Source organism: Pongo abelii, chromosome 20 (genome assembly GCF_028885655.2).
Source record: "Pongo abelii isolate AG06213 chromosome 20, NHGRI_mPonAbe1-v2.0_pri, whole genome shotgun sequence".
Lineage (NCBI taxonomy): Eukaryota > Metazoa > Chordata > Mammalia > Primates > Hominidae > Pongo > Pongo abelii.
The window spans coordinates 11,379,825-11,405,307 of record NC_072005.2 but is presented as its reverse complement, the minus strand read 5'-3'; the positions used below and the strand labels follow the sequence as shown (position 1 = coordinate 11,405,307).

Below are 25,483 nucleotides of genomic sequence, written 5' to 3'. Positions count from 1 at the left end.
GGCGTGGTGGTGCGCACCTGTAGTCCCAGCTACTTGGGAGGCTGAGTGAGGCAGGAGAATTGCTTGAACCTGGGAGGTGGAGGTTGCGGTGAGCCGAGGTCGCACCACTGCACTCCAGCCCGGGTAACAGAGCGAGACTCCATCTCAAAATAAATAAATAAATAAATAAATAAGAAATTTATTATTACTATTATTATTATTTTTTGAGACGGAGTCTCACTGTGTCCCCCAGGCTGGAGTGCAGTGGCGCGATCTCGGCTCACTGCAAGCTCCACCTCCCAGGTTCACGCCATTCCCCTGCCTCAGCCTCCTGAGTAGCTGGGACCACAGGTGCCCGCCACCACACCCAGCTAATTTTTTGTATTTTTAGTAGAGACGAGGTTTCACCCTGTGAGCCAAGAGGTCTCAATCTCCTGACCTCGTGATCCACCCTCCTCGGCCTCCCAAAGTGCTGGGATTACAGGCGTGAGCCATGGTGCCCAGCCGAGAAATTTATTTTTTAATAATTAGTAGAGGAATTTAATAGTAGTAGAGAAATTTATTTTTTAATAATTTAATAAATAAGCCATCCTGTCCACGGTATTTTGTTACAGCAGCTGGAACAGACTAAGACCATCTAGCACACAGTAGGGGTTCTACAGTGTTTGCTTAATGAATGAGTGAATTAATTAAGGAGAGAAGGGAAACAGACTCCCTTTTCCTGGTTCCTGAGTAACTCTGGGTCCCAAATGCCCTGTCTGAAGGCCCTCAGAGCCACAATTGCTAGGGGGGGTCCTGTGGCTCCCTCTCCCTGACCCTTTGAACATCCCCAGTATCTGCTGAGTTCTCAGGGGGGTTGGGTCTTGGTGTAATCTCATACTCAGCACCCCTGTTCTCATCCACACAGCCAGGTGTTTGGCTTGGAGGTTCTTAGTGCCCCTCAACATCCCCCATCCCTCTCAGGACCCCCAGGTATCCTCATCCCATTCCTTGTGCCCTCTGTGCCCTGGCCTGAGACAGACAGGGCATGTATGGCTCCTGATGTGGGTTTGTGTGCCTTGGTGGCTTGAGTGACTGTTTGCCTTTGACAGATGAAGAAACAAGGGCACAGAGAGGTGAATGAACTTTTCTGAGGCCACAGAGCCCAGAATGCTGAGCCAGGATTTCAGCCCAAGTCTGAAGCTCCATGAAACCGGGCTGCCTTTCCACAATCGTCCTTAGATACACTGCAGCAATACACCCACACCCAGCTCCACAGACATCTAGACCCACGATGAAAGTCCTCCGCACCCCCCCCCCCCCACCACCACCCGGGGGAGGAAGGCAGGTGGCCAAACTTCTGTTACAAACAGGTCTTTATTAAAGATGAGAAGCCAGGTCTTTATTAAAGATGAGGAGGGGGCAGGAAAGTGGGGCAGTGCCTCCTCTACCCACTGCCTTTGCCTGCCCAGGGTGAGGGAGCCCCTCTGCTCCACCCATGCCCCCCATGATGGCACATCTGTATGAGGCTGAGGCATGGGGGGCAGTGTGAAGAACAGGGGCAGGTTCCAAGAAAAAGAAGAAAAAACCCTTCCCACAGCCCTAATAAATAACAGAAGGGTTTGGGATGACCTGGGCACAGGCAAGGGGAGACACAGCACCCTGAACCCCAAAACCTCTGAAGTGGGGCAAGCCCTACTTAAGTAGGGGATTAGGAGGGAGTGGGTGAGAGGTGGAGAGGCCGCACACAGGGAGGGGCTAAGAGGAGAAGGGGTACCCCAAGGACCCTGCCATGGGGGAGCCTGCCCCCCACCCTACAGCTGGACTCGCTGATTCTGAGAGAAGACTCAATGACAAACAATGACCTCATCTCCCTCCTCTCCTTTGCACATGCTTAGACACGGGCGGTCCCCCATTGACTGGAATCATGCCCACCCACTCTAGAAATTCTGGAAACCAAGGGCTCCTATTGGCTGTTCAGTCGCTGAACACTGGCTGGAGTTGCCCTCCTGCAGGAGGATTCTAAGAAGTGAGGAGAAGGCTCCCATTGGCTGGAGCCAACTCCTTTTGGTTAAAATTCTGAGAACCAGGGGTTCTCATTAGCCAGGCAATGGCCAATGGGGTCAAGCTTTGGCCCTTAAAAGGGCAATAGTAAGGGCAAGTGCCCACCTTCCACTTGTGCCCATCGGATATCTCAGAGGGCCAGAGAGGCAGGTGTCTCCTAAATGTCCTTCCAGCCATCTTCTAATGTCTGGGTCTGGCTGGCTTGGGGGGCAGGGGACTTTGGCACTCACGTGGCACACGCACACACACGCGTGGCAGGGAAGAAGTGGGGACTGGGCAGACTCTGGGTGGGTGGTCGGGCCTCACAGCAGGTGGTCACGGCTGGCAAACAGGTAAGGGCTGAAGTTGTCCCGGTGGAAGGGGGAGGGATAGAGTCCACTCAGGGTATACAGGTCCCGCAGCAGGGGCGTGGGCAGCAGCAGCTTCCGGCCACGTCCACCACCCCCGCCTGGCCCCCCAGGTCCAGGGGAGGAAGGCGAGGGGCCCTGGCTGGGGGTGGGCGCTGGCAGGGGTAGGGGCAGGGGCAAGGGCGTCGGCTCAGACCTCAATCGAGGACGGGGCACACGGGGCGACGAACACATGGCTGGGGCCCTGGAGGAGACACAGCTGGGGATCAGGTGGCCACGGCGGGCGCAGTTCTGCGACTCTGGTGGTCAGAAGCCAGATATCAGGGGATCAGAAAACTTGGGAGGCAGCATAAAGGCCTAGGTGAGACCTTTGGGGCAGTGGCTGCCCACGTGGAAGTCCCTCTGTTTAGCCCCCCACTCCCCCAACACTCACTGGATGGGGTGAGCCGTGCCGGTGTCGAATGCGGCCTGCAGACCTCGGGTTCCTGAGACAAAGAGACAGAGGGAAGGGGCTAGTGGCCCCCTGGGCCCTACCGGCCACAGCCACAAGGAGCTCATCAGGTGAAGAGCCCCATGGAAAAGACAACCACAGTTCTCATGATTAACCATGTCCCCTTGGGAAGAAGACGGGGGTGCTCCTTTTCATTCTTTGGGGCTGTCCCCCCAGGACCTATGTCCACAGAGATGGGTGATGCCTCCACTTCCTCATGGTTCTGAGACCCCCACCTCTTGCCTGACTTCCTTCCTCTATCCTTGGCCCCCTCCACCCACCACCCTCGCCAGCCGGGAGCAGCCCCCGGCCCCCCTTACCTGGGCCACACTTAACTTTTCGAGGGGGCTGTCCACGGTGGGGGCTTGGCCCAGGTCCTCCCAGGGAGAGAGCCTTCGGCCAGAGGGTGGCCGGCTCTGAAAGTTATGCACAACGCAGGTGACCTGGAACAGAGGGAGAGGAGATTGTTGAGGCCTGGGGCCAGTCACATAGGAGCTATGTAAATACCATCCCCATTTTTCAGATAAGGAAACTGAGGCTCAGGTTTTCAAAAACAGCTAATGCATAGTATGTGCCAGGCACTGTTGGTTCCATTTTACTATGAGGTAGGTGCAATTATTATTTATCTCACAGACCCCAGACTAGGGTAAAGTAAGTAAGACCAAGTTGTACAGGGGCAGGATTTAATTTTTTTTATTTTTTATTTTTTTGAGACAGAGTCTCACTCTGTCACCCAGGCTGAAGTGCAGTGGTGCTCAGCTCACTGCAAACTCCACCTTCTGGGTTCAAGCAACTCTCTTGCCTCAGCCTCCCGAGTAGCTGGGACTACACGTGTGTGCCACTATTCCCAGCTAATTTTTTTTTTTTTTTTGAGACAGACTTTCACTCTTTCACCCAGGCTGGAGTGAAGTGGCATGATCTCGGCTCACTGCAACCTCCATCCCCCGGGTTCAAGCAATTCTTCTGCCTCAGCCTCCCGAGTAGCTGGGACTACTACGCCTGGCTAATTTTTGTATTTTTAGTAGGGACGGGGTTTCTCCATGTTGACCAGGCTGGTCTCCAACTCTTGGCCTCAAGTGATCCGCCCGCCTCGGCTTCCGAAAGTGCTGGGATTACAGGCGTGAGCCACCGCACCCAGCCTTGATTCATCTTTATGTAGAATTTTTATATTCTGTACATTATGATAGTTTTGTATTAACTTTGATCTTTAAAAATGTTTTGTTAAAATATTATTAATCTTGATTACCGAGTGTTTGGGCACGGTCTTAAAATTTGCATTCAAGGCCTTGCGTCACCCTGATCCTGGTATCTCATTTCACAGATGAGAATATCCAGGAAGGGTAATGTTAAGGGACTGGCCCAAGGTCACACAGAGTCCACACCCTTCTCCATCATGTGGTCCTGCCTCTTGGGTCAGAGAGCTGGTGAGGGTCTTCCATGCTGGGAAAGTTGAGGAGGGAACTCACCAAAAAGGTGGCGATGGCTGCCCCTGTCAGGAAGCCAGCCAGCACGTCCGACCAGTGGTTTCGGTACTCGGCCACGCGGACCACGCCCACCAGGAAGGCCGGGCACAGCAGTGCCAGGCAGAGCGAGGGTTTGACCAGGCGGGAGCCCTTCACGCGGAACACGAGAGTCACGTACATCTGCGGGGAGCCAGACTGGTCAGGGGGAAAGCGGAGGCAAGTCGCCGAACCCAAGTGGACGCTCCTTTCTGGGCTAGAGCGCATGGCCAGAGCGTTGGGGCTGGAGGGTGTGGCCAAAGGGCTCCAGGGATGGAGTCATGGGCTCCCAGTGGGCTTTTCCAGGGAGCGTAACCAAAACGGCAAAGTGGGGGCGGGGATCAGGGATTGAGGTCTTGGAGTCTCGTGGGCACTACCTGCAGGGCTAGGTGTGGCCAGAGCTCCCAAGAGCAGAGGACAAGGTCTGGGGCCCAGGTGTCCCTGGTCCGGAGTCGCAGATGGGGACAGACACTTACTGGATTAGGGCGTGGCCACAGAATCAGAGGGTGGAGTAAGGGCGAAGGGGGCAGGTCCAGGAGCTGCAGGAGGTGGAGCCCCTGACCCCCAGGGGACCACTGACAGGGTGGGAGCAGAAACCCGGATGCCAGAAAAAAGAGTTGAAGCAACAGGGGATGTGACCAGGAAAAAGCAGGGGACAGAGTTAGAAATCCCAGAGCAGTTAAGAGCAAGGAGCGTGGCCAGGGCTACAACGGGAGGAAAGAAGGCCCCCAGGAGAGGGGCAAGGGCTCCAGAAGAGGGGCAAGGACTCCAGGGGGCCGTCCCATCTACCCAGTCTCCCAGCTAATATCTAGCGCCTGTAGCATCCTGGGGGCCTGGCTAGGCTCTAGGGGTTCTGAGTCTTGCACATCAGGGACAGTGTCCTGATGCCATAGGGTGGAGCCAACAGCTTCCCTCGCATTACTGGCTCAGGAGGCGTGGCCAGAGAGCAAGGGGCGGAGTCAATGGACAGCGATAGCCTCTGGCTGGGGGCCTGGCTAGGATCTGGGAGGAGAAGCGAGAGCTTCCAACAGCACCCGGGGCGTGGAAGAGCAGAGGCTCCAACCCTGGCGGCTTCCTGGCTGCTGGTCGTTGTCCAGCCCGCACACCCATTTCCGACCCCGAAGCTCACCGCTGTGTAGGTGACCGCGTAGGCGCAGAGGGCCGCGTCCTTGCAGGGGAAGGCGCGGCGCGCGGCGGCCACGAGGCTGGGGCTGCCGGCGCAGGCACCCTGGTCAGTGACAAAGCGGTCGGGACCCGGCCGATCCGGAGAAGGTGGCAGGCAGCCCAGGGCCGTGTAGTTGGGGCGGCACACGGACAGGAAGTGTGGCGTGGGATTGCCGGTCACCACCTGCCCCGCGTTGGCGAAGATGGTCGTGGTGAAGAGGCCGAAGGAGTAGACCCCTAGGGGTGGGATAGTGGAAGGGGTTCATGCGCCAGGCCCTGATGCTCCCACTGATTCCATTGGGCCTTTTAGCTCCCTTTTCCTGTGACTGTCATTAAAGCACACTTGGGACCCCGTAGTTGTGCCAACATCCGCCTTCCTTTAGGACCACCATGAAGGTACTCTGAGGCCTCCTGCCCCCAGGGACCCTCATTATCTGGCCCCTGTCTTTCTAGGATTACCACTATGTCAGGGGCGGGTCCTCCCTTGGAGCCCCATTATAGCTGGGCTTGGACCCCCGCCCCAACACCATTACATCAGGATCCACCCCATGCCTAGGACGGCTAGGGAAAACCCTAATGGCATACCGGGGGCTCTTCCTACCTGCCCCCAAACTGACTACTGAGTTCAACACTCTCCTCCTGGGGCCACCAAGTTAGAGCTGGGTCTCCCGCCCTCTGCCCCTGGGACCATCATTATAGGTAAGCTCTGCCCCTCCCCCTTTCCCACAGCCACTACTTGAGGCTGGGACCCCATTTAAAGCACAGCCAGAGTCTCATCTCCCTACCCAGGGGCTCCAGGGTGTTTGTCCTGTGCCTGTGTCTCTCTTTTGTGCCTGAGACTCTCCTTATGGCATTCTGGGACCCTCTTCCGACAGTTGCCACCATGGTTGGGTTAGGCCCCACCCATGTCCCTAGAACCTCCATTACATCTGGTCTGAGCCTAAGTCCCTTGTTGCTTCCTAACATCCCCATCATGGCAATTCCAGGTCCTTTTCCTTCCCCCCTGGAATTCTCTTTTTTTTTTTAAAGAGGTGGGATCTTGCTCAGTCTCCCAAGTAGCTGGTACTCCCAAGTAGCTGAGTCTCTGCCTCAGCCTCCCAAGTAGCTGGGACTACAGGCATGCACCACCATGCCCAGCTTTTCCCTGGAATTCTTTTTTTTTTTTTTTTTTTTTTGAGACGGAGTTTTGCTCTTGTTGCCCAGACTGGCGCAATCTTGGCTCACTGCAACCTCTGCCTCCTGGGTTCAAGGATTACAGGCACCTGCCGCCACGCCCAGCTAATTTTTTGTGTTTTTAGTAGAGACAGGGTTTCGCCATGTTGGCCAGGCTGGTCCTGAACTTCTGACCTCAGGTGATCGCCCACCTTGGCCTCCCAAAGTGCTGAGATTACAGGCGTGAGCCACCACACCCAGCCTGGAATTATTATGACTGTCAGGCCCGCGACTCTTTTCTTCTATACCCACCTCCCCACCATAACCACGGGGCTGACCCCAGGCCACATCTCTCACCCAGGAAGCGGACCAGCCTCCGCACTGGGGGGCTGAAGCGGCAGCAGGCCCCGGACACGATGGTGCTCTCCCTGATGACTGGGATGGCTGAAGGTGGTGCAGGGAAAAAGGCACGCGCCAGCTCTCCCAGCAGGATCTGCGGGCAAGACCAAGATGGAGTCTTCTGGCCTTCCAGCCCATCCCCTCACCCACCCACCTACCTCCTAGGAGGCCTTCATTGTCTCACCGTGAGGGTGGGCCCGGCAGTGACCAGTGCGTAGACGAGAGCAGGAGGCACTCGGCTGGCAGCCTCAGGCCCTGGGTAGGGCTTGGCGTAGGTACTGTCATAGCAGAAGAATCCCTGGGTGTGCACAGGGAAGGTGTCCGTGAACTCCAGGCGGTAAGCAAGCAGGATCACGATGCCCAGCAGCACCGACTGCCACCAAGCCAGGGCGGGGAGAGGTGGCGGAGAGAGAAGAGAGAGGGTCAGGGCTCCAGCTGAGGCCACAGAGGCAGAGATACAGAGATGGAGAAACATGGGTTAGAGACAGAAACTAGAAGATGGAGAGAGACAGAGACAAGGGGGAGAGAGACTGAGAGAAATCGGGAAAGGAGGTGAGAGAAGGGTCAGGGCTTAGGAGAAACAGAAGGAGAAGGAGACAGAAACAGAGGGGCCGTGTGCAGCGGCTCGTGCCTGTAATTCCAGCACTTTGGGAGGCTGAGGCGGGAGGATCACTTGAGCTCAGGAGTTTGAGATCAGCCTGGGCAACACAGCATGACCTCATCTCTATACAACTATAGTCACAGCTACTTGGGAGGCTGAGGAAGATTGCTTCAGCCCAGAGGGTTAAGGCTGCAGTGAGCCATGATGGCACCACTGCACTCCAGCCTGGGTGACAGAGGGAGACCCTGTCTCAGAAAAAAAGAAAGGAAAAGGAATGGCTGAAAGACGGAAAGAAAGGAAAAGGAATGGCTGAAAGACGGAAAGAAAGAAAAAAAAATAAAGAAAAAGGTGGCTCATGCTTGTAATCCCAGCACTTTGGGAGGCTAAGGCAGGTGGATTACCTGAGATCAGGAGTTTGAGACCAGCCTGGCCAACATGACAAAACCCCGTCTCTACTAAAAATACAACAATTAGCCGGGTATGATGGCAGACGCCGGTACTCCCAACTACTCGGGAGGCTGAGGCAGGAGAATCACTTGAACCCGGGAGGCGGAGTTTGCAGTGAGCCAAGATCGTGCCACTGCACTCCAGCCTGGGCAGCAGAGCAAGACTCCATCACGAAAGAAAGAAAGAGACAGAGAGGGAGGGAGGGAGGGAAAGAAAGAAAAGGAAGAAATGTAAAGAAAAAAAACAGAGCGAGAGAGAGGGAAGCCAAGAAAGGAGGGGAGGGGGAGAAAAAAAGCAAGAGGAACGAGAAGGGAGAGGAAAAGGGAAGGGAGTTGTAGAGAGAGGGAGAGAAGAGATGGGCATGGGGAGTGAGATTAGGGCCAAGGCTCAAATGAGAGACAGACAGACAGCAGGAGGTGGAGAGACTCTCCCACAAGGAAAGAAATCAGAGGAGTAGGGGTACTAGCAGCTACTACAGGTGTAACTGTCACTGTGGGCAGGAGGTTGTACCAAGCTTTGTCCATGAATTAATACATTTTACCTTTAGAACAGCCCTAGGAGGCCGGGCATGGTGGCTCACACCTGTAATCCCAGCACTTTGGGAGGCTGAGGCAGGAGGATTGCTTGAGGTCAGGAGTTCTAGACCATCCTGGCCAACATGTTGAAATCTCATCTCTACCAAAAAGTACAAAAATTAGCTGGGCATGATGGCACATGCCTGTAGTCTCAGCTACTTGGGAGGCTGAGGTAGGAGAATTGCTTGAGCCCAGGAGGTGGAGGTGGCAGTAAGCCAAGATTATGCCACTGCACTCCAGCCTGGGTGACAGAGTGAGACCCTATCTCAAAAAAACCAAAACACACACACACACACACACACAGAACAGCCCTAGGAGTTGGGACTCTGGTGATGTCCATTTTATGAATGAGGAAACTGAGGCTCAGGAGGGTACCTGTGGTGTCCAGCACCCTGCAGTATGGATGGGGCAGAGAGGGATTGGACCCCGGGGAGTGGCACTTCTGAATCCAAGCTCATAACCATTTCTCAAGAGAAAGGGGACAGCAAGGGAGATCCCAGAGATGGAAAAGTGGGTACAGATAAGGAGACTGAGATTGGACAGAGACAGAGATAGGCACGCCGTCTCTTGGAGAGGTACAAGGGTCCTCACCTCCACGAAGACAAAGCAGGGGATGATGGAGAAACTCCTCTTCAGATGTGGTCTCCCTCCCGCCATGGTGAAGGCCAGGCCTGCAGAGGTGGAGGGGAGTGGGAGTCCCAGGGGGTGTGCCTAGAGGAAGGCTCAGGTCACCGGGACCCTGGCTTCATCCCTGAGTCCTTTGGCCACACCCCGGGGAAGCCCTGACTCTGCCCCTTGAACCTTCTGGCCACGCCTCTGTAATCCAGGTCCTGCCCTGTTGGTCCTGACCCTACTGGGGACACCTGCCTCCCCTGACACCACTCCCCGAGAGTCTAAGGGGGTCCCTTCCTCTACAGCCTACATGGGAGGCTCTGACCCAATGCCCTTTAGGAGGTGGGCCTTTAGAAGAGACTCCCCAGCCTCATGGGAACCCCTCCCCCATGGCACTTAGAAGGGTCCCCACTAGTTTTTAGGGGATACCATCCTCTTTCCCGAGGGGCCCCCCATCCCTACCAGACCCTTCCCCCGAGTCCCTTCCTCCATGGCCTCCACAGGGGGCCCTCTCTCTGTCCCCATGGGCTGTGGTGTTGGTGTCTGGTTGGGCTGATAGCCAAGCCCTCCTTCTCTGCCAACTGCCTCTCCCTCCTTCCCCCTCTTCCCAGCCGGTCTGCCTCCCAGTTCTCCTCTTCCCTCCCCCAAGGCTACCCCCAGTCCCCAGCGCTTCAGGGCTCAACACAGTCACACCTGCTGACATCCATTCTCCCAGCCCCATCTCACCTGTGAAAGCGCCCTATGGCTTCCCCCAGGCTGCATCCACGCCCGAAGACTCACAGCCGCTCCTGGCAGCCAGCAGGGCAGGGATGGTCACCCCCATTGTGCAGATATGGAAACTGAGACCCAGGCAGGCAAGGGTAGGCACTCTGGGTCCAGCACCCCAACCACGACACTCATTCTGCAGTGTGATATGGGGTGATGGTTGCCAGAGGTCCTAGATACCCAGAGTCACCCATGCTGTCACCCCTAGGAAGCACAACCCAACCGCAGCCTCCATCCTGGCACCACACACACACACACACACACACACACACAACCATGGCATAGCGTTCACCCATCCCACAGTGAAGACCGAGCACCTGCCGACTTCCAGGCGCTGTGCTGGGCGCCACTTTGCAGTGAACAAGAGGGGCTCCCTTGTTCAGACAGGTGTCCAACACACACAACACATGTCACTGCATACTCACACACAGTGGGCTCATAGCCTGTCAGAGACACCTAAACAGATCAAACAAGTCCCCACCCCCACCCCAGGCCAAACAGAGAGAGACATATCAGGAGACCCTATACACATCACAGTCCCACACAAGCCCCCACGCCGCTACAGTCAGGGACACACAGTCAGGCCTGCAACACACTTAAGAGTCACAGAAAAGAGACACCGCACACAATGGGGGTCACAGAACCCATCACAGTGTCACACCCCCAATTACAAGGCACTCAGCGACAGCCACACACACACTAACAGTCTCTTATTCACACCGACAGTCACAGGGGAGAGACACGGTGCCATCCACAACCACATGGCCACATCCATGGACCATGACACAGACTCACAATGCCACACAAGAAAGGTGCACAGCGCACGACCACAGCCACACACACATACACACCATCAGAATGAACACACAACAGCAGCCACACAATGACAGTCCTATGCACACAACCACACAAACACCAAGACAGTCACACACAGAGACAGCAGCCACACGGGGGGCCAATGGCAGTCACAGCACAGCCAGACACACACAAACCATCACAGTGACACCCACAACGACAGCCGCACAATGACAGTGACACACACACACCCGCGGACCTCCCGAAGCCACACAATCCCAGTCATACAGCCACACGATGACAGTTACACAACCACACACAGACACACAATGACAACCACACAATCACAGTTACCCACAGCCGCCCTCACCACCAGTGCTGGCTCCTCGGCCCGGGGTCCCCTCCCCCAGCCCCATCCCCTCCCCCAGCTCGCCGCCTCCCCTCCCCCACCCCTCCCCGCGCTGGACCCAGAGGGGCCCGACCCTCAGGAACCGGGGACCGACACCGAGGGTGGAAAGCCCACGGGAGGGGATGAGGGGCGCCCCCAGCCCCACCTCTCACCGCGTCGAGGCCGCCGCCGCCTGAGCCCCCGCTCCGCCTAGACTGCCCCGGCGCGGCGGGATGGACAGACGGACTGCCAGCCAGGCTGACAGACGCGGAGACGGAGACGCGGTCGGCCCGGCCTGGCCGCGCCGCGCAGACTCCGAGGTGGAGGGAGGGGCGGGGCCTCCGGGCGTCTCATTTGCATAGCCCCGTGGGGCGGGGCCGCATTCGCGGGGCGGGGCGGGGCCTCCGTGATCTTGGAGGCGGGGCGTGTTAGCATCGATTGTGGGAAGGAACCAAGAATGGAAGTAGAGAGGGAGGACCCTGGGGTGGGCGGGGCTCCGAGGGTAAAGGAGGGAGGGGCTTCAGAGTATGTCCCTGGGCCGCGCCCCTCCCTCTCTGGGCCTCAGTTTCCCCATTCGCCAGGGCCCCCCAGAAAGGAAGGCTCTGTGGCCAGTGTGGAAGTCTGTCCGGCTGCTCGTGTCTGGACAGAATGACTCCTTGCCTTGTCATATATTAAATTTGGCTTCAGATGTCCCCTGATTCCAAGCCCACACATCCCGAATGACCCCTGGGGTCTCTACAACCCTCCCCCGCCAACAATGAGGAGTAAACTGGGAGGGCAGGGGGATTCCTAGGCACAAGAAGCAGCAGGACTAACAGTCGGGGCTAGAGGAGGGTCTCGGCTAGTTTATTTTCTCTCTGGAGGGGTCTTCAGGGAGAGCAGTCCCGGCTGCTCAAGCTGTGGAGAGAGAGGGTGGGTCAGGGCCTGGCCAGGTCCAGAGGACTCCGGGGCTGCAGGTCAGGGACCGCATGCCCAGATCAGGATCTGGGCCTGTTCCGAGGGTCTAGACTGTGGGAGTCAAGGGCAGGTCAGGAGGGAAATGGGTGGAGGGGGTACTGGGGAGGATCTGCACCGGCTGGGAAGGAGTTGCCGCTCTTGCTGAAAGGTGGCTGGGAGAGGTCCTGGTCAGAGTCGGAGTCAGAGTCCCAGGAGGGGAGTGGAGGGCTCAGACACCAGTGCCCCTTGTGGCCTGCAGGAGGGACAGGTTCCCTGAATGTGACCCTCAAGTAACCCCCAAATATAGGCCCTGTGTCCCTTCATAGTATACCTCACTGATACTGAAACCATGACCCCCAATTCCCTTGAATGTGATCCAATGTAACACCAAATTATGACTTCAATGACCCTTGAATTTTACCCAATTAACACTTTTTTTTTTTTTTTGAGATGGGGTCTTGCTCTGTTGCCCAGACTGGAGTGCAGTGGCACGATTATGGCTCACTGCAGCCTCAACCTCCCAGGCTCAAGCGATCCTCCTGTCTCAGCCTCCTGAGTAGCTGAGACTACAGGCGTGCTCAGCCACAGGTGCACCATCACCCAGCTAGTTTTTAAATTTTTTGGAGAGATGGGGTCTCACTGTGTTGCCCAGGCTGGTCTCAAACTCCTAGACTCAAGTAATCCTCCCACCTCAGCCTCCCAAAATATTAGGATTACAGGCATGAGCCACTGTGTGGAGTCCCCATGGACTCATATAAGATCCAAGTGGCTCTGAATGTGACCATGAATGACCCCTGGATGAAACCTCCAGTGACTCCTTAATGTGACCCCAGAACACTATTTAATGTGACCATAGAATAACACCCAACAGGTGTGACTCCCAAATAGGCTCTCTGAACATAGCCCCCCTGAGTGAAGCTAGACAATGACCTCCCACCCCTGAGCAATTCTCAGCCTCCCTCACCTCTTAGGCTCGAGGCCTTGAGAGCGGCCCCCGAGCACATGGTGAGGCTGTCTATGGAGTTCTGCAGCACGTGCACAGCAGACCTGCAGGAAGATGAGGAGCTGGGAGACTCCACATTGCTCAGGGTGTGGACAGCAGTAGGGCTAAGGTTGGGGGCCGTGGTGGGGGTGAGTCCTAGGGGGTGAGGGAGGTCTGGACTCAGGTGGGCTCCAGGTTCTGGTGGTCGCTGCCAGATCCCGTTGGGGGAAGGGGTTCAGAGGAGGGTCAGGGGTCAGACTGTGGGCTGGGCATCACCATATATCACTCAGTTCCTTCTGGAGGTCATCCTTCCAGCAGCCACTGGCTCCCTGCGGTATCTCTTCAGTCTCCGGCCGGGCAGTTGTCTCGTGACCCTGCTGCTTCATCTTGGTCAGGATCTGGGGTGGGGAGGGATGAGAGAACAGCAATCATAATAATAATGACAATAGTGTCGGGTGCGGTGGCTCACGCCTGTAATCCCAGCACTTTGGGAGGCCGAGGCGGGCGGATCACAATGTCAGGAGATTGAGACCATCCTGGGTAACACGGTGAAACCGCATCTCTACTAAAAATACAAAAAGTTAGCCGGGTGTGGTGGTGGGCGCCTGTAGTCCCAGCTACTAGGGAGGCTGAGGCAGGAGAATTGCTTGAACCCAGGAGGTAGAGGTTGCAGTGAGTTGAGATCGCGCCATTGCACCCCAGCCTGGGCAACAAGAGCGAAACTCCGTCTCAAAAAACAAAACAAAATAAATAATAATAATGATAATAGTAAAAGGTGACTGTTATATAGCACTTGTTATATGCCAGACTGCATTCAAGTGCATAATACTCAGCTAATACAGACATCTGATCAGGTAGGGAGGAGTGTTTTATTTTGGTTTTGTTTTTGTTTTTGTTTTTGGTGTTTGTTTCTTTTTTGAGACAGGGTCTCAGTCTGTCGCCCAGGCTAGAGTGCAGTGGTACTATCAGGGCGCAATGCACCCTGAACCTCCAAGGCTCAAGTGATCCCCCTACCTCAGCCTTCTGAGTAGCTAAGTCTACAGGAATGTGCCACCACACCCTCTTGTGTTTTTTTTTGTTTTGATTCTTTGTTTTTTTGTTTTTTTGTTTTTTTTGTAGAGACAGGGTTTTGCCATGTTGCCCAGGCTGGTCTTGAACTTCTGGGCTCAAGCAATCCAACCACCTCAGCCTCTTAAAGTGCTGAGATAACAGGCATGAGCCACAGCACCCAACAGGATGAGTTTTCTTTTTCTTTTTCTTTTTTTTTTTTTTAAGATGGAGTTTTGCTCTTGTCGCCCAGGGTGGAGTGCAATGGCGCGATTTCAGCTCACTGTAACCTCCGCCTCCTAGGTTCAAGCGATTCTCCATCCTCAGTCTCCTGAGTAGCTGGGATTACAGGTGCCCGCCACCACACCCAGCTAATTTTGGTATTTTTAGTACAGACGGGGTTTCATCATGTTGGCCAGGCTGGTCTCGAACTTCTGACCTCAGGTGATCCACCCACCTCAGCCTCCCAAAGTGCTGGGATTACAGGCGTGAGCCACCGCACCCGGCCAAGATGAGTTATTATTACACCCTTTATACAGATGAGGAAACTGAGGCTCAGAGAGGTCAAGTGACTTGCCCACAGTCACACAGCAGTGAGTGGCAGAGCTGAGATTTGAACCCAGGCTCCAATCTCATGGTGGAGGCTGGCCGAAATCCCCATCCCTCCCTCTCCCACTCCTCCCCAGGGTCCTCATCTCCTCCACTCACTTTGCGGCATTTCACCTGCGTTTTCTGCATTTTCTGAATGTTCACCAGGTTCTCTGAGATCTCATCCTCCTGCGCCTCTGTGGAGGGAGGGGGCTCAGGGGGACAGAGGCTGAAGAAGGACCCCCTCCCCACACACCGGCTGTGGGCTCCAGGAACTCACGGAGCTTCTGATAGATGAAGGTCACCTCCTCCCGCACCAGTTCCAGCTCCTCCCACAGGAACTTCTTGCTGAGGGGACAGTGCAGCCCAGACCTGCACTCCCTGCCTGGCCCCTGACCTCCCATGCCCCTATCTGTCCCTCCACCCATCCCCCCAAGCTCTGTCCCCTCCCCACACCTCCCTGCCCTTTTCTCCTCCCCTTCTACAATCCCCCTACCCTCATCCCCATCCTCTCCTTCGGATCCCCTGCCTCCCATTCTCAGCCTCTCCTACCCCACTCAGCCTCCTATCACCTGGCCTCCACCTCCCCACCTCCTGTCCCCCGACTTTCTATACCCCCAGCCTCCTGTCCTCTCAGTCTCCCCTGCCATCCCCGTTTCTGATCCCCTGGCCTCGTTTTCCATCCCACCTCCAGCTTTCTGTCTTCCCTTCCTTCTGGCCTCTCAGTTTTCCACTCCCCCACCCCCACCAGCCACCTGTCTCCCCTGAGCCTCTCATCCCCTCCTCATTTTTTTTTTTTTTTTAGACAGAGTCTCGCTCTGCCGCCCAGGCGCCCAGGCTGGAGTGCAGTGGCGCGATCTCAGCTCACTGCAGCCTCTGCCTCCTGGGTTCCAGTGATTCTCCTGCTTCAGCTTCCCCAGTAGCTGGGATTACAGGCACCTGCCGCCATGCCTAATTCTTGTATTTTTAGTAGAGATGGGGTTTCACCATGTTGGCCAGGCTGGTCTCGAACTCCTGACCTCAGGTGATCCACCCATCTTGGCTTCCCAAAGTGCTGGGATTATAGGCATGAGCCACCACACCCGGCCTCATTCCCTCTTCTTGTCCCTCGGGCTTTCCACCATCCCTCAGTCCGCCTCCCCCAGGCGTCTGCCATTTCCCCCATCCTGCCTCCATTCCCCAGTTCTGGGTCTCCCTTCCCTCATGTGGACCCCAAGCTGCCCTCCCGCCATCCCCATCCCCGACCTGTCCCGGATCTCCTGGGCCAGCAGCTGCAGGCAGCGAGTGGTGTGGGCTCGCTGCACCTCCTCACTGTCACGCAGGGTCTTCTCCAGCCCCTGAAGGCCTTGGGCCAGGGCCCCATACAGCTCCTGCCGGCCCTGCTCCATGCCCCACTTGTGCTCCTCCTTCTCTCCCTGGCGGCCTGTGGGGCTCAGCACCTCTGCAGAGAGTGTGGGACCTTGACTGAGCCCTGATCCCACCCTGAACCCAGCTTGTCCTAATCTTGACCCAGAACCCAGACTCTCCCAATTTCTCTCACCCTGGCCTGGCCCAGCTGATCCCAACAGGACCAGCTTCCAGCCTGACTTTTTTTTTTTTTTTTTGAGATGGAGTCTTGCTTTGTTGCCCAGGCTGGAGAGCAGTGGCGTGATCTCGGCTCACTGCAACCTCTGCCTCCCAGAAAGCAATTCTCTTTTCTCAGCCTCCTGAGTGGCTGGGACTACAGGTGCATACCATCATGCGTGGCTAATTTTTGTATTTTTAGTAGAGATGGGGTTTCACCATATTGGCCAGGCTGGTCTCGAACTCCTGACCTCAGGTGATCCACCTGCCTCAGCCTCCCAAAGTGCTGGGATTACAGCCATGAGTGACAGCACCCAGCCTTTTTTTTTTTTTTTTTTTTTAAGTAGAGATGGGGTTTCACCATGTTGTCCAGGCTGGTCTCAAACTCCTGACCTCAAGTGATCCACCCTCTTTGGCCTCCCCAAATGCTGGGATTACAGGCATGAGCCACCACGCCTGACCTAGCCTGACCTTGATCTCTGGCCAGTCCTCACCTTCAAGCTGCTGAATCTTGATTTGCTGCAAGCAGCTCTCCTTCTCCAACATGGTCACTGAGTGGTTCAGGAACTCGAAAGCCTGGAGGAAAGAGGTCAGCCTTGGGGTGGGAGGAAGGAGGGGAGGGCAACGAGAAACAGAGGTTGCTGGGGGCAGGGCCAAGGCGGTTCACCTTGGTCTGGGCCTGTAACTGGCTCTTGAGCGACTCAAGTTCACATCGCAGGAGCTTCTGGGAGTCGGGAATCATCACAATGGTCTTGGCTATGGGCAGAGAAGAGGGTGAGCCAGGGCTGTAAGGGGTGGGGTCTGGGGCAAGGGCAGGGCAGAGGTCAGCAAAGGCTCAGAGTAGCAGTAGGGACAGGGGGTAAGATATAGAACAGGGGCCCACTCAGCCTTGGGCAGGAGTGAATGGGTGACCATGGCAGGGGGTCAGCTGATGCTGGGGCAGAGGGTAGAGGTAGAAACCAGCAGGTCTTCCCCACACAGTTTAGTTGGAAAGGAGATTTCTCACCTTTGACTTTGGAAGAGCTGGTCTCCAAGGGCTTCTAAGGAAGAGAGATGAGATGGGAGTAGAAATGTGTCCCTGAGCTGCCTCCTTGCTCACCTCAACCCAGTTTTGAGGGCTGGACAAGAGTTGGATCTCCTCAGTTCTAGGTGTCCCAAACCATAAGTGCAGGCAAAGCTGCACTCCAGGCATATTCATGCACCTCCCCCTGGGGCTACATATGCTCAGAAGTGCACTTATGTGGCTGAGAGAGGATCACAGCCAAATCCCCATGGAAGACACACAACCACACTCTTTCCTTCCATTCATTCCTTCATCCATTCATTTAAGACTTGCTTAGCCAGGGCCTGCTGAGTGCCAGGCGTTGTTCTAGGTGCTGAAGAAACACAGTGGGTACATTCATGGGAGTCTCTCTGCCTTACAGCCCCTTCCCTAAGCCCCACAGCAGTAGATTGCAGTAGTTTTCTGCATTGAAGGGGTTTCCCGGGTGGGGGTAACCTTAGCTACGTTGTGATGCCTCTTCAAAACGTCCTGGTCATTACAGCACTCCTTCTGCAGGTCTGGACTGGGGGAGGGGGCAGCCTCATGTGGCGGAGGCCCCGAGCCCCACCCTGGCCTGCAGTCTGCAGTCCTCACTGTGTCCCCAGAAACAGGGCGTCCCAAGGTCTCTGGCTCTGGGGTCCTGGACCAGTGAGCTGTATGCTCCAGAGCCTTGTCCGAGGAAGAGCCTAGGAGTGAGGGCTTCCTTGAGGGACAGTGCAGGGCACTCCTCACATTCCCAGCCCCTCCCAGCATCCCCAGCCCTATGGGAGCCCCCTAACGAACCCCAGTACTTGTCACACTTCATGTTAGCAGGCAAACACACGCTGGAGGGTGAGGGAGGTGAGTAGAGGCAGGACACAGAGTAGTCAGGGTCCCGGGGTAGGCCGGCCAAAAGAGGGTCGCTGTGAGTAGGGAAGCAGGGGCTGCTTTGAGATAAGTCCCCATGTCCCCAGTGTCCCCAGACCCTCCCTGACATACCAGAGAGGCCTCAGCCCTAAACTCAAGGCTTCTCAGTTATGGTAGGAGCCAAAGCTGGATAAAAGATGATCCCAAGGCCAGGCGCGGCCGGCAATGTGGCTCACGCCTGTAATCCTAGCACTTTGGGAGGCCAAGGCGGGAGGATCACTTGAGGTCAGGAGTTCGAGACCAGCGTGGCCAATATGGTGAAACCCCATCTCTACTAAAAATACAAAAACTAGCTGGGCATGGTGGTGGGCGCCTGTAATCCCAGCTACTCGGGAGGCTGAGGCAGGAGAATCACTTGAACCCGGGAGGCGGAGGTTGCAGTGAGCCGAGATTGCACCACTGCACTCCAGCCTCGGCAACAGAGTAAGACTCGGTCTCCAAAAATAAAAAACAACAACAAAAAAAGATTATCCCAGCCCCAAGGTTTGGGCTGGGTAGTGAGAAGGCCCCAGAAGGCCCCAAATAAAAAAAATCAGGCCTCAGAAGAGTCCAAAGGAAAAAGGGACCTTGACATTGGCTTAAAGGAAGGGCTTTCCTGGCAGGGAACAGCACGTGCAAAAGCTTGGAGGTGTGGAATCACATGCTGTATGCTGGTAAATTCATGATGGCTGAATCGAGGTCCAAGAGGAAGCAGCAGGAGGTTAGCAGAGCAGCTCCAGTAAGGCATTGACAGCCAAGCCAGGAGCTTGGACCTGACCCCACAGGTGAATGCCAGCCATAGAGTGTGAGCAGGAGAGGCAGGGCATATCTATTCAATAAATGTTAGCTGAATTGGGGCCCAGGCCTGTGCTAGAAGAGGCTGGGAACAGGAAACAGCTAAGCTCTGGGTCTCACATTCAACTCCCCTCCCCCTCCAGTATAGCCAGATATGGCACAGATGGAGATATCTGGGGCAGGTCTGCCTGGAGAAACTTCTAGGTGAAAGGCACCTTGCCCTGAGTCACACTCAGCCTCTTCCCCCAAATCCTCTAGACCTTTCTCTTCTGTCACCCTTGCCAGGCCCTCTGCCTGATTCAGTTGACCTGGAAGACTCCTACACGCTCTTCAGAACTACTCAGGCTGGGCACAGTGGCTCACACCTGTAATCCTAGCACTTTGGGAGGCCAAGGCAGGTGTATCACCTGAGGTCAGGAGTTCGAGACCAGCCTGACCAACATGGTGAAACCCCATCTCTACTAAAAATACAAAATTAGCCAGGCGTGGTGGCGCATGCCTGTAATCTCAGCTACTTGGGAGGGTGAGGCAGGAGAGTCGCTTGAACCTCAGAGGCGGAGGTTGCAGTGAGCCGATATCATGCCACTGTGCTCCAGCCTGGGCAACAAGAGCGAAACTCCATCTCAAACACAAACAAACAAAAACTATTCATCATATATTCAGTAAAATCTTCCTTAATCCTTTTTTAGGCTCCTATTTTCTGAGCACCTAATTGAGTGCCGGGCATCCCCTAAGCATTCATTGGATCTTCACACCCACCCTGTGATGTACACATTTTTCTTCTGCCTGAAATGTCCTAAGCTGCCCCTCCGAGAGACACTGCCTCAGGGAGGTCCTCACTTCCAGGGACAGCAGAGTGTGATGGTTAAGCAGGGAAACTCTCCAGCTAGATGGCCTGGGTTCAAATCTTAGCTCTGTCCCTTCCAGCTGTGTAATACTGGTCGCGTTACTGAACCTCTCCATGCCTCAGTGTCCCCAACTATAAAAACGAGATGTCATAATATTCACCTTACTGGGATGTTGTGATTAAATAAATTAATCCATGCCAGTGCCTGGTATAGAGTAATGGGAAGCTGTGTTTGCTCTGGAATGTCACGCTGAGAACCTGGGACTTAGGGACCATAGGAAGCCTGGGAGGCTTGGAGGGGAAAAGGAGAGGCATTTGAGAACCAGCTTAGGTCCCCAGTCTTGCCTCCTCTCTCTCCGTCCCATCCCGGTTGCTGCTTCCGTGTCCCTCCCGGGAGAATTATTTAGGGAGGGGGGCGGGGTCATCATCCTGGCTCCGCCCCCTGGGTTGTGAAATCTGCACCCGCCAGGCTCCAGAACCCCACCTACCACATACCACCTGTTCATGCTCTCCCATCAGGGACCACGAAGCCAGTCCTCAGCTGTGACGCTGAAGTTTGATCCCGCGGGGACACCATCGCATTAAAATGCTCAGCGACTGAGAGAGTCATAGAGAGGGGTGTGGCCGGCATTTTAGTTCCGCCCCTGCCGGAGTAGCCGAAGGCCTCATTGGCGCCTTCACGCTTCAGATGCGCTTAGTAGCCGCGGTGTAATTGGATTAAAGCCCGTGGAGGGGGCGGGATCCCAGGGGGGTTTCTACGATTAGTCAATACCCAGGAGGGCGGGATAGAAAGGTGCAGATCTACGACCCGATTGGCTTCGGGCTCAGCTGGGAGGCGGGACGAATCATTGGTTGGGGGAAACCCACGAGGGGACGCGGCGGAGGAGGGTCGCTGTCCACCCGGGGGCGTGGGAGTGAGGTACTGGATTCAGCCCGTTTGGCCCCGACGCCTCTGTTCGCGGAATCCGGGTGCTGCGGGTTGAGGTCCCGGTTCCTAACGGTGGGATCGGTGTCCTCGGGATGAGATTTGGGGTTTCCTCGGGGCTTTGGTGGGATCGGTGTCCTCAGGATGAGATTTAGGGTTTCCTCAGGATGAAATTTAGGGTTTCCTCGGGGCTTTGGGGATCTTCACCTAATATCCGGGATTATTTTATGAGAGGAGTAGTCTTGGCTGTCAGAACTGGATCCCTGGGGTGATATTTGGGAGTTAGTGGAGTGATCTCTGAAGACCTAGGGCTATGAGCTGGACCTGCTGGGGCTGAAATTTGGGGCCTCTGAAGTGGCATGGAGATTGAGGTCCAGAGAGCCTGAGATCTTGAGGGCTGACATTTGGAGAGATGGGGTTGAGGGTTGTCTTTGGGCCTTGACTGCTTTGGGCCTTTCTCACTCTCATTCCCGGGATGCTTTGCCAGAATCTCTGCTGGATTGGCCGTAACCCTGTCCCTGAGCGGGCTCACAGGGTCTGAAGGCCACACACGAGGCAAAGGTAAAGTTCTGAGCCACCGGGTGCCTCCTTCCCAGGACTGCAAGATGGAGGAAGGCGGGAACCTAGGAGGCCTGATTAAGATGGTCCATCTACTGGTCTTGTCAGGTGCCTGGGGCATGCAAATGTGGGTGACCTTCGTCTCAGGTAGGGACCCTCAGCTTGGATGTCATGGGTACCTGGGGTGGGGATGGAAATAAGAGGGGAACCGGGAAGTGCCCTAACAACCCTGTGGTCCCCATACCCTCCCTGCAGGCTTCCTGCTTTTCCGAAGCCTTCCCCGACATACCTTCGGACTAGTGCAGAGCAAACTCTTCCCCTTCTACTTCCACATCTCCATGGGCTGTGCCTTCGTCAACCTCTGCATCTTGGCTTCACAGCATGCCTGGGCTCAGCTCACATTCTGGGAGGCCAGCCAGGTACGTGGGTTTGAGTGCCACTGCCCTCTGGAGACTTGTTCCCAGGACCCCAGTGAGAGCCTATGGCTATACCTTTTCCGGAAAAAAAAAAAAAAAAAAGGCCAGGCATGGTGGCTCACGCCTGTAATCCCAGCACTTTGGGAGGCCGAGGTGGGCGGATCACGAGGTCAGGAGTTCAAGACCAGCCTGACCAACATGGTGAAACCCCGTCTCTACTAAAAATACAAAAAAATTAGCCAGGCGTGGTGGTGTGCACCTGTAATCCCAGCTACTCAGGAGGCTGAGGCAGAAGAATTGCTTGAACCCAGGAGGCAGAGGTTGCAGTGAGCCGAGATCACGTCATTGCACTCCAGCCTGGGCGACAAAGCAAGACTCCGTCTCAAAAAAAAAAAAAAAAAAAAAAAGGAAAGGAGAGGAGAGGAAAGGAGAGGGGAGGGGAAAGGAGGGGAGGGGAGGGGAGCCCCTTCTTCCTGGTAGATACACAGCTGGGCTCTGGATACCCTTGAGCAGTGCACAGCCTGTACAACAGTCCCCAGCAGCCCTGTCTATCCCCCAGCATCTCCCTGCTAGCTGCTGTTCCCTCTCCTCCCGCTGGCTGGGCCTGCTGCCAAGCTGTGGTGACTCAGCTGAGCTGGGACATTGACCCCAGCTTATTGTTTAAAAACCAGCCCGACTGGGAATTTATGGTTTCCTACCCCCTTCCACACATTTTTCTGGCCACAAGGCAAGAAACTAACTCTGCATCTCAGATTTCTCTATTTAATCTGGCCTTCCCTTGCCTGCATTATGTTTCATAGATGTGGGTAAGTGAGACCTGACAGGTGTTTCAAGAATAATCTCATAGACAGGAGGGGATTATGGGTAACTAGAACTTCACAGACTGTTTTTTTTTCTTTCTTTTATTTATTTATTTTAATGAAACAGGCTCAGAAGGTATTCAAATACTTACAACAAATAGAGATGGGGTTATAGCAATGTGAGAATGGCTAAAACATTTTTCTTAATTAAAAAAATAGGGAGGCTGGGTGCGGTGGTGGCTACGCCTGTAATCCCAGCACTTTGGGAGGCCGAGGTGGGTGGATCCCGAAGTCAGGAGCGCGAGACCATCCTGGCTAACGTGGTGAAACCCCGTCTCTACTAAAAATACAAAAATTAGCTGGGTGTGGTGGTGTGTGCCTGTAATCCCAGCTATTTGGGAGGCTGAGGCAGGAGAATTGCTTGAACCCAGGAGGCGGAGATTGCAGTGGGCCGAGGTCACGCCATTGCACTCCGGCCTGGGCAACAAGAGTGAAACTCAGTCTCAAAAAAAAAAAGGAGATGAGGGTCTTTGCTGTGTTGTTGTTCAGGCTGGTCTTGAACTCCTGGCCTCAAGTGATGCTCCCACCCCCATCTCTGAAAGCACCGGGATTACAGATTACAGGCATGAGCCACCATGCCTGCCTTCAAAGACTTTTTGTTTTGTTTGTTTTTGAGACAGGGTCTTGCTCTGTCGCCCGGGCTGCAGTGCAGTGGTGCAATCTTGGCTCACTGCAACCTCTTCTTCCCGGGTTCAAGCAATCCTCATGCCTCAGCCTCCTGAGTAGCTGGGATTACAGGGGGACAGCCCCCACACCTGGCTAATTTTTGTATTTTTAGTAGAGACGGGGTTTTGCCCATGTTGCCCAGGCTGGTCTTGAACTCCTGGCCTCAAGTGATCCACCCATCTCAGCCTCCCAAAGTGCTGGGACTATAGGCATGAGCCACTGCGCCCAGCCACTCAAAGACTTTTTATTCACTCTCTGTGGGTCCAATGTCAGCTTCTGGGCTCTGGGCTATGGCCACTGAGGAAAGAGATCCTGCCCTGGGGACTTCCAGTCTGAATATCAGTGGAGAAGAGGCTCGGGAGGTTTTGAGGGGGATAGAGGAGGTGGGGATGGAGCCTTTCCTTCAGAGCTGCGGGTTTCAGAGTAGAAGAGCTAGAGTTCTGCTTTGGGTCCCTCAGTCTGGGTTCAAGGAAAGAGGGGGAGGCAGGTTTTTTGATCCAGTGCTGTCCCCACCCCCACCCCTGTGCTGTTGAGGATACAGAAAGACCCTCCCTAGGGCCCCTCTGGCCTCCCAGGCATGGCTCACCTTCTCCTCTGCTGTCCCTGCCAGCTTTACCTGCTGTTCCTGAGCCTTACGCTGGCCACTGTCAACGCCCGCTGGCTGGAACCCCGCACCACAGCTGCCATGTGGGCCCTGCAAACCGTGGAGAAGGAGCGAGGCCTGGGTGGGGAGGTACCAGGCAGCCACCAGGGTCCCGATCCCTACCGCCAGCTGCGAGAGAAGGACCCCAAGTACAGTGCTCTCCGCCAGAATTTCTTCCGCTACCATGGGCTGTCCTCTCTTTGCAATCTGGGCTGCGTCCTGAGCAATGGGCTTTGTCTCGCTGGCCTTGCACTGGAAATAAGGAGCCTCTAGCATGGGCCCTGCATGCTAATAAATGCTTCTTCAGAAACGGCTGCTGTCTTTTTTTTTTTCCGCCATGAGAAGCAGGGGGAGGGGCAGGCAAGGGTAGAGCCAAGAGCCTCAGTTTCCCCATTCATGAAGCATGATGGTTTGGAGTGTCAGCCATTTTATCCTGTAAGCCTCTCCTATAATGATGCCCATTTATTGAGCACCTGCTGTATACCAGACATGTTGTTAACCACTGACATATCATGTATTATTTGTTTTGTTTTGTTTTGTTTTGAGATGGAGTTTCACTCTTGTTGTCCAGGCTGGAGTGCAGTGGTGCGATCTCACCTCACTGCAACCTCTGTCTCTGGGTTCAAGCGATTCTCCTGCCTCAGCCTCCTGAGTAGCTGGGATTACAGGCATCTGCCACCATGCCTGGCTAATTTTTTGTATTTTTACTAGAGTCAGGGTTTCTCCATGTTGGTCAGGCTGGTCTTGAACTCCCGACCTCAGGTGATCTGCCCGTCTTGGCCTCTCAAAGTGCTAGGATTACAGGTGTGAGCCACCGTGTCTGGCTGTTTTGTCTTTTTTTTTTTTTTTTTTTTTTTTGAGACAGAGTCTTGCTCTGTTGCCCAGGCTGGAGTGCAATGGCGCGACCTCGGCTCACTGCAACCTCCGCCTCCCGGGTTCAAGCGATCATTCTGTCTCAGCTTCCTGAGTAGCTGGGATTACAGACACCTGCCACCACGCCCGTCTAATTTTTGTTATTTTTAGTAGAGGCGGGGTTTCACTGTGCTGGCCAGGCTGGCCTTGAATTCCCGATCTGAGGCCATCTGCTCACTTCGGCCTCCCAAAGTGCTGGGATTACAGGCATGAGCCACCACGCCCAGCCTGTTTTGTCTTGTTTTTGACAGGGTCTCGCTCTGTCACCCAAGCTGGAGTGAAGTGGCATGATAGCTCACTGCAGCTTCCAACTCCTGGACTCAAGCAATCCTCCCACCTCAGCCTCCAGAGTAGCTCGGACTACGGGCGCCAGCCACCAGGCCCAGATGGTTCTGATCCTAGAGGACAATCATATTTCCCACCCTACTGACATTGGGGGTGGCCATGTGACTTGCTTTGGCCAATGAAATGTGAGCAGAGGTGGCATGTGTCCCTTCCAAGGAGAAGTATTACAAAACAGTGCATAATTTGCTGCATTTTCACTTCACAAAACAACCATCAT

The 25,483-nt window shown here is 55.2% G+C and overlaps 3 protein-coding genes across 42 annotated transcripts; 1 reads left to right on the top strand and 2 right to left on the bottom strand.

Annotated features, from left to right (window-relative positions):
* Positions 1-1,316: 1,316 nt before the first annotated feature.
* Positions 1,317-11,585, bottom strand: PLPPR2 (phospholipid phosphatase related 2). Of its 9 annotated transcripts, none has more exons than XM_054539707.2 (10): positions 11,423-11,585; positions 10,035-10,209; positions 9,288-9,407; positions 7,258-7,446; positions 7,032-7,167; positions 5,488-5,759; positions 4,326-4,502; positions 3,180-3,302; positions 2,803-2,854; positions 1,317-2,668 (listed from the first exon to the last, which is right to left on the bottom strand). In XM_054539707.2, the coding sequence occupies exons 2-10, from the start codon at positions 10,068-10,070 to the stop codon at positions 2,325-2,327; spliced, it is 1,449 nt and encodes a 482-aa protein (XP_054395682.1). In that variant the 5' UTR covers positions 10,071-10,209; positions 11,423-11,585; the 3' UTR covers positions 1,317-2,324. The 9 variants fall into 9 exon arrangements, with proteins under 9 accessions (XP_054395682.1, XP_054395687.1, XP_063576022.1 ...); XM_054539712.2 differs by having other exon boundaries at positions 3,196-3,302; positions 7,258-7,371; positions 11,430-11,584; XM_063719952.1 differs by having other exon boundaries at positions 7,258-7,371; positions 11,423-11,583.
* Positions 11,586-12,080: 495 nt separating this feature from the next.
* On the bottom strand, positions 12,081-20,570 carry CCDC159 (coiled-coil domain containing 159). Of its 26 annotated transcripts, none has more exons than XM_054539715.2 (13): positions 20,437-20,564; positions 18,198-18,316; positions 17,871-18,100; positions 17,379-17,412; positions 17,040-17,128; positions 16,867-16,948; positions 16,055-16,250; positions 15,090-15,157; positions 14,930-15,006; positions 13,451-13,572; positions 13,157-13,239; positions 12,329-12,445; positions 12,081-12,153 (listed from the first exon to the last, which is right to left on the bottom strand). In XM_054539715.2, exons 1-13 carry the CDS (start codon positions 20,445-20,447, stop codon positions 12,149-12,151), a joined length of 1,233 nt encoding a protein of 410 aa, XP_054395690.1. In that variant the 5' UTR covers positions 20,448-20,564; the 3' UTR covers positions 12,081-12,148. The 26 variants fall into 26 exon arrangements, with proteins under 26 accessions (XP_054395690.1, XP_054395691.1, XP_054395694.1 ...); XM_054539716.2 differs by having other exon boundaries at positions 20,430-20,557; XM_054539719.2 differs by adding an exon at positions 19,854-20,073 and having other exon boundaries at positions 12,081-12,445; positions 20,430-20,448.
* TMEM205 (transmembrane protein 205) lies at positions 20,523-24,319 on the top strand. 7 transcript variants are annotated; one of them, XM_054538261.2, is made up of 4 exons: positions 20,523-20,649; positions 21,354-21,571; positions 21,680-21,843; positions 23,977-24,319. In XM_054538261.2, the coding sequence occupies exons 1-4, from the start codon at positions 20,630-20,632 to the stop codon at positions 24,280-24,282; spliced, it is 708 nt and encodes a 235-aa protein (XP_054394236.2). In that variant the 5' UTR covers positions 20,523-20,629; the 3' UTR covers positions 24,283-24,319. The 7 variants fall into 7 exon arrangements, with proteins under 7 accessions (XP_054394236.2, XP_054394237.2, XP_054394238.2 ...); XM_054538262.2 differs by having other exon boundaries at positions 20,555-20,734; positions 21,463-21,571; XM_054538263.2 differs by having other exon boundaries at positions 20,557-20,734.
* The last annotated feature ends 1,164 nt before the right edge of the window (positions 24,320-25,483 follow it).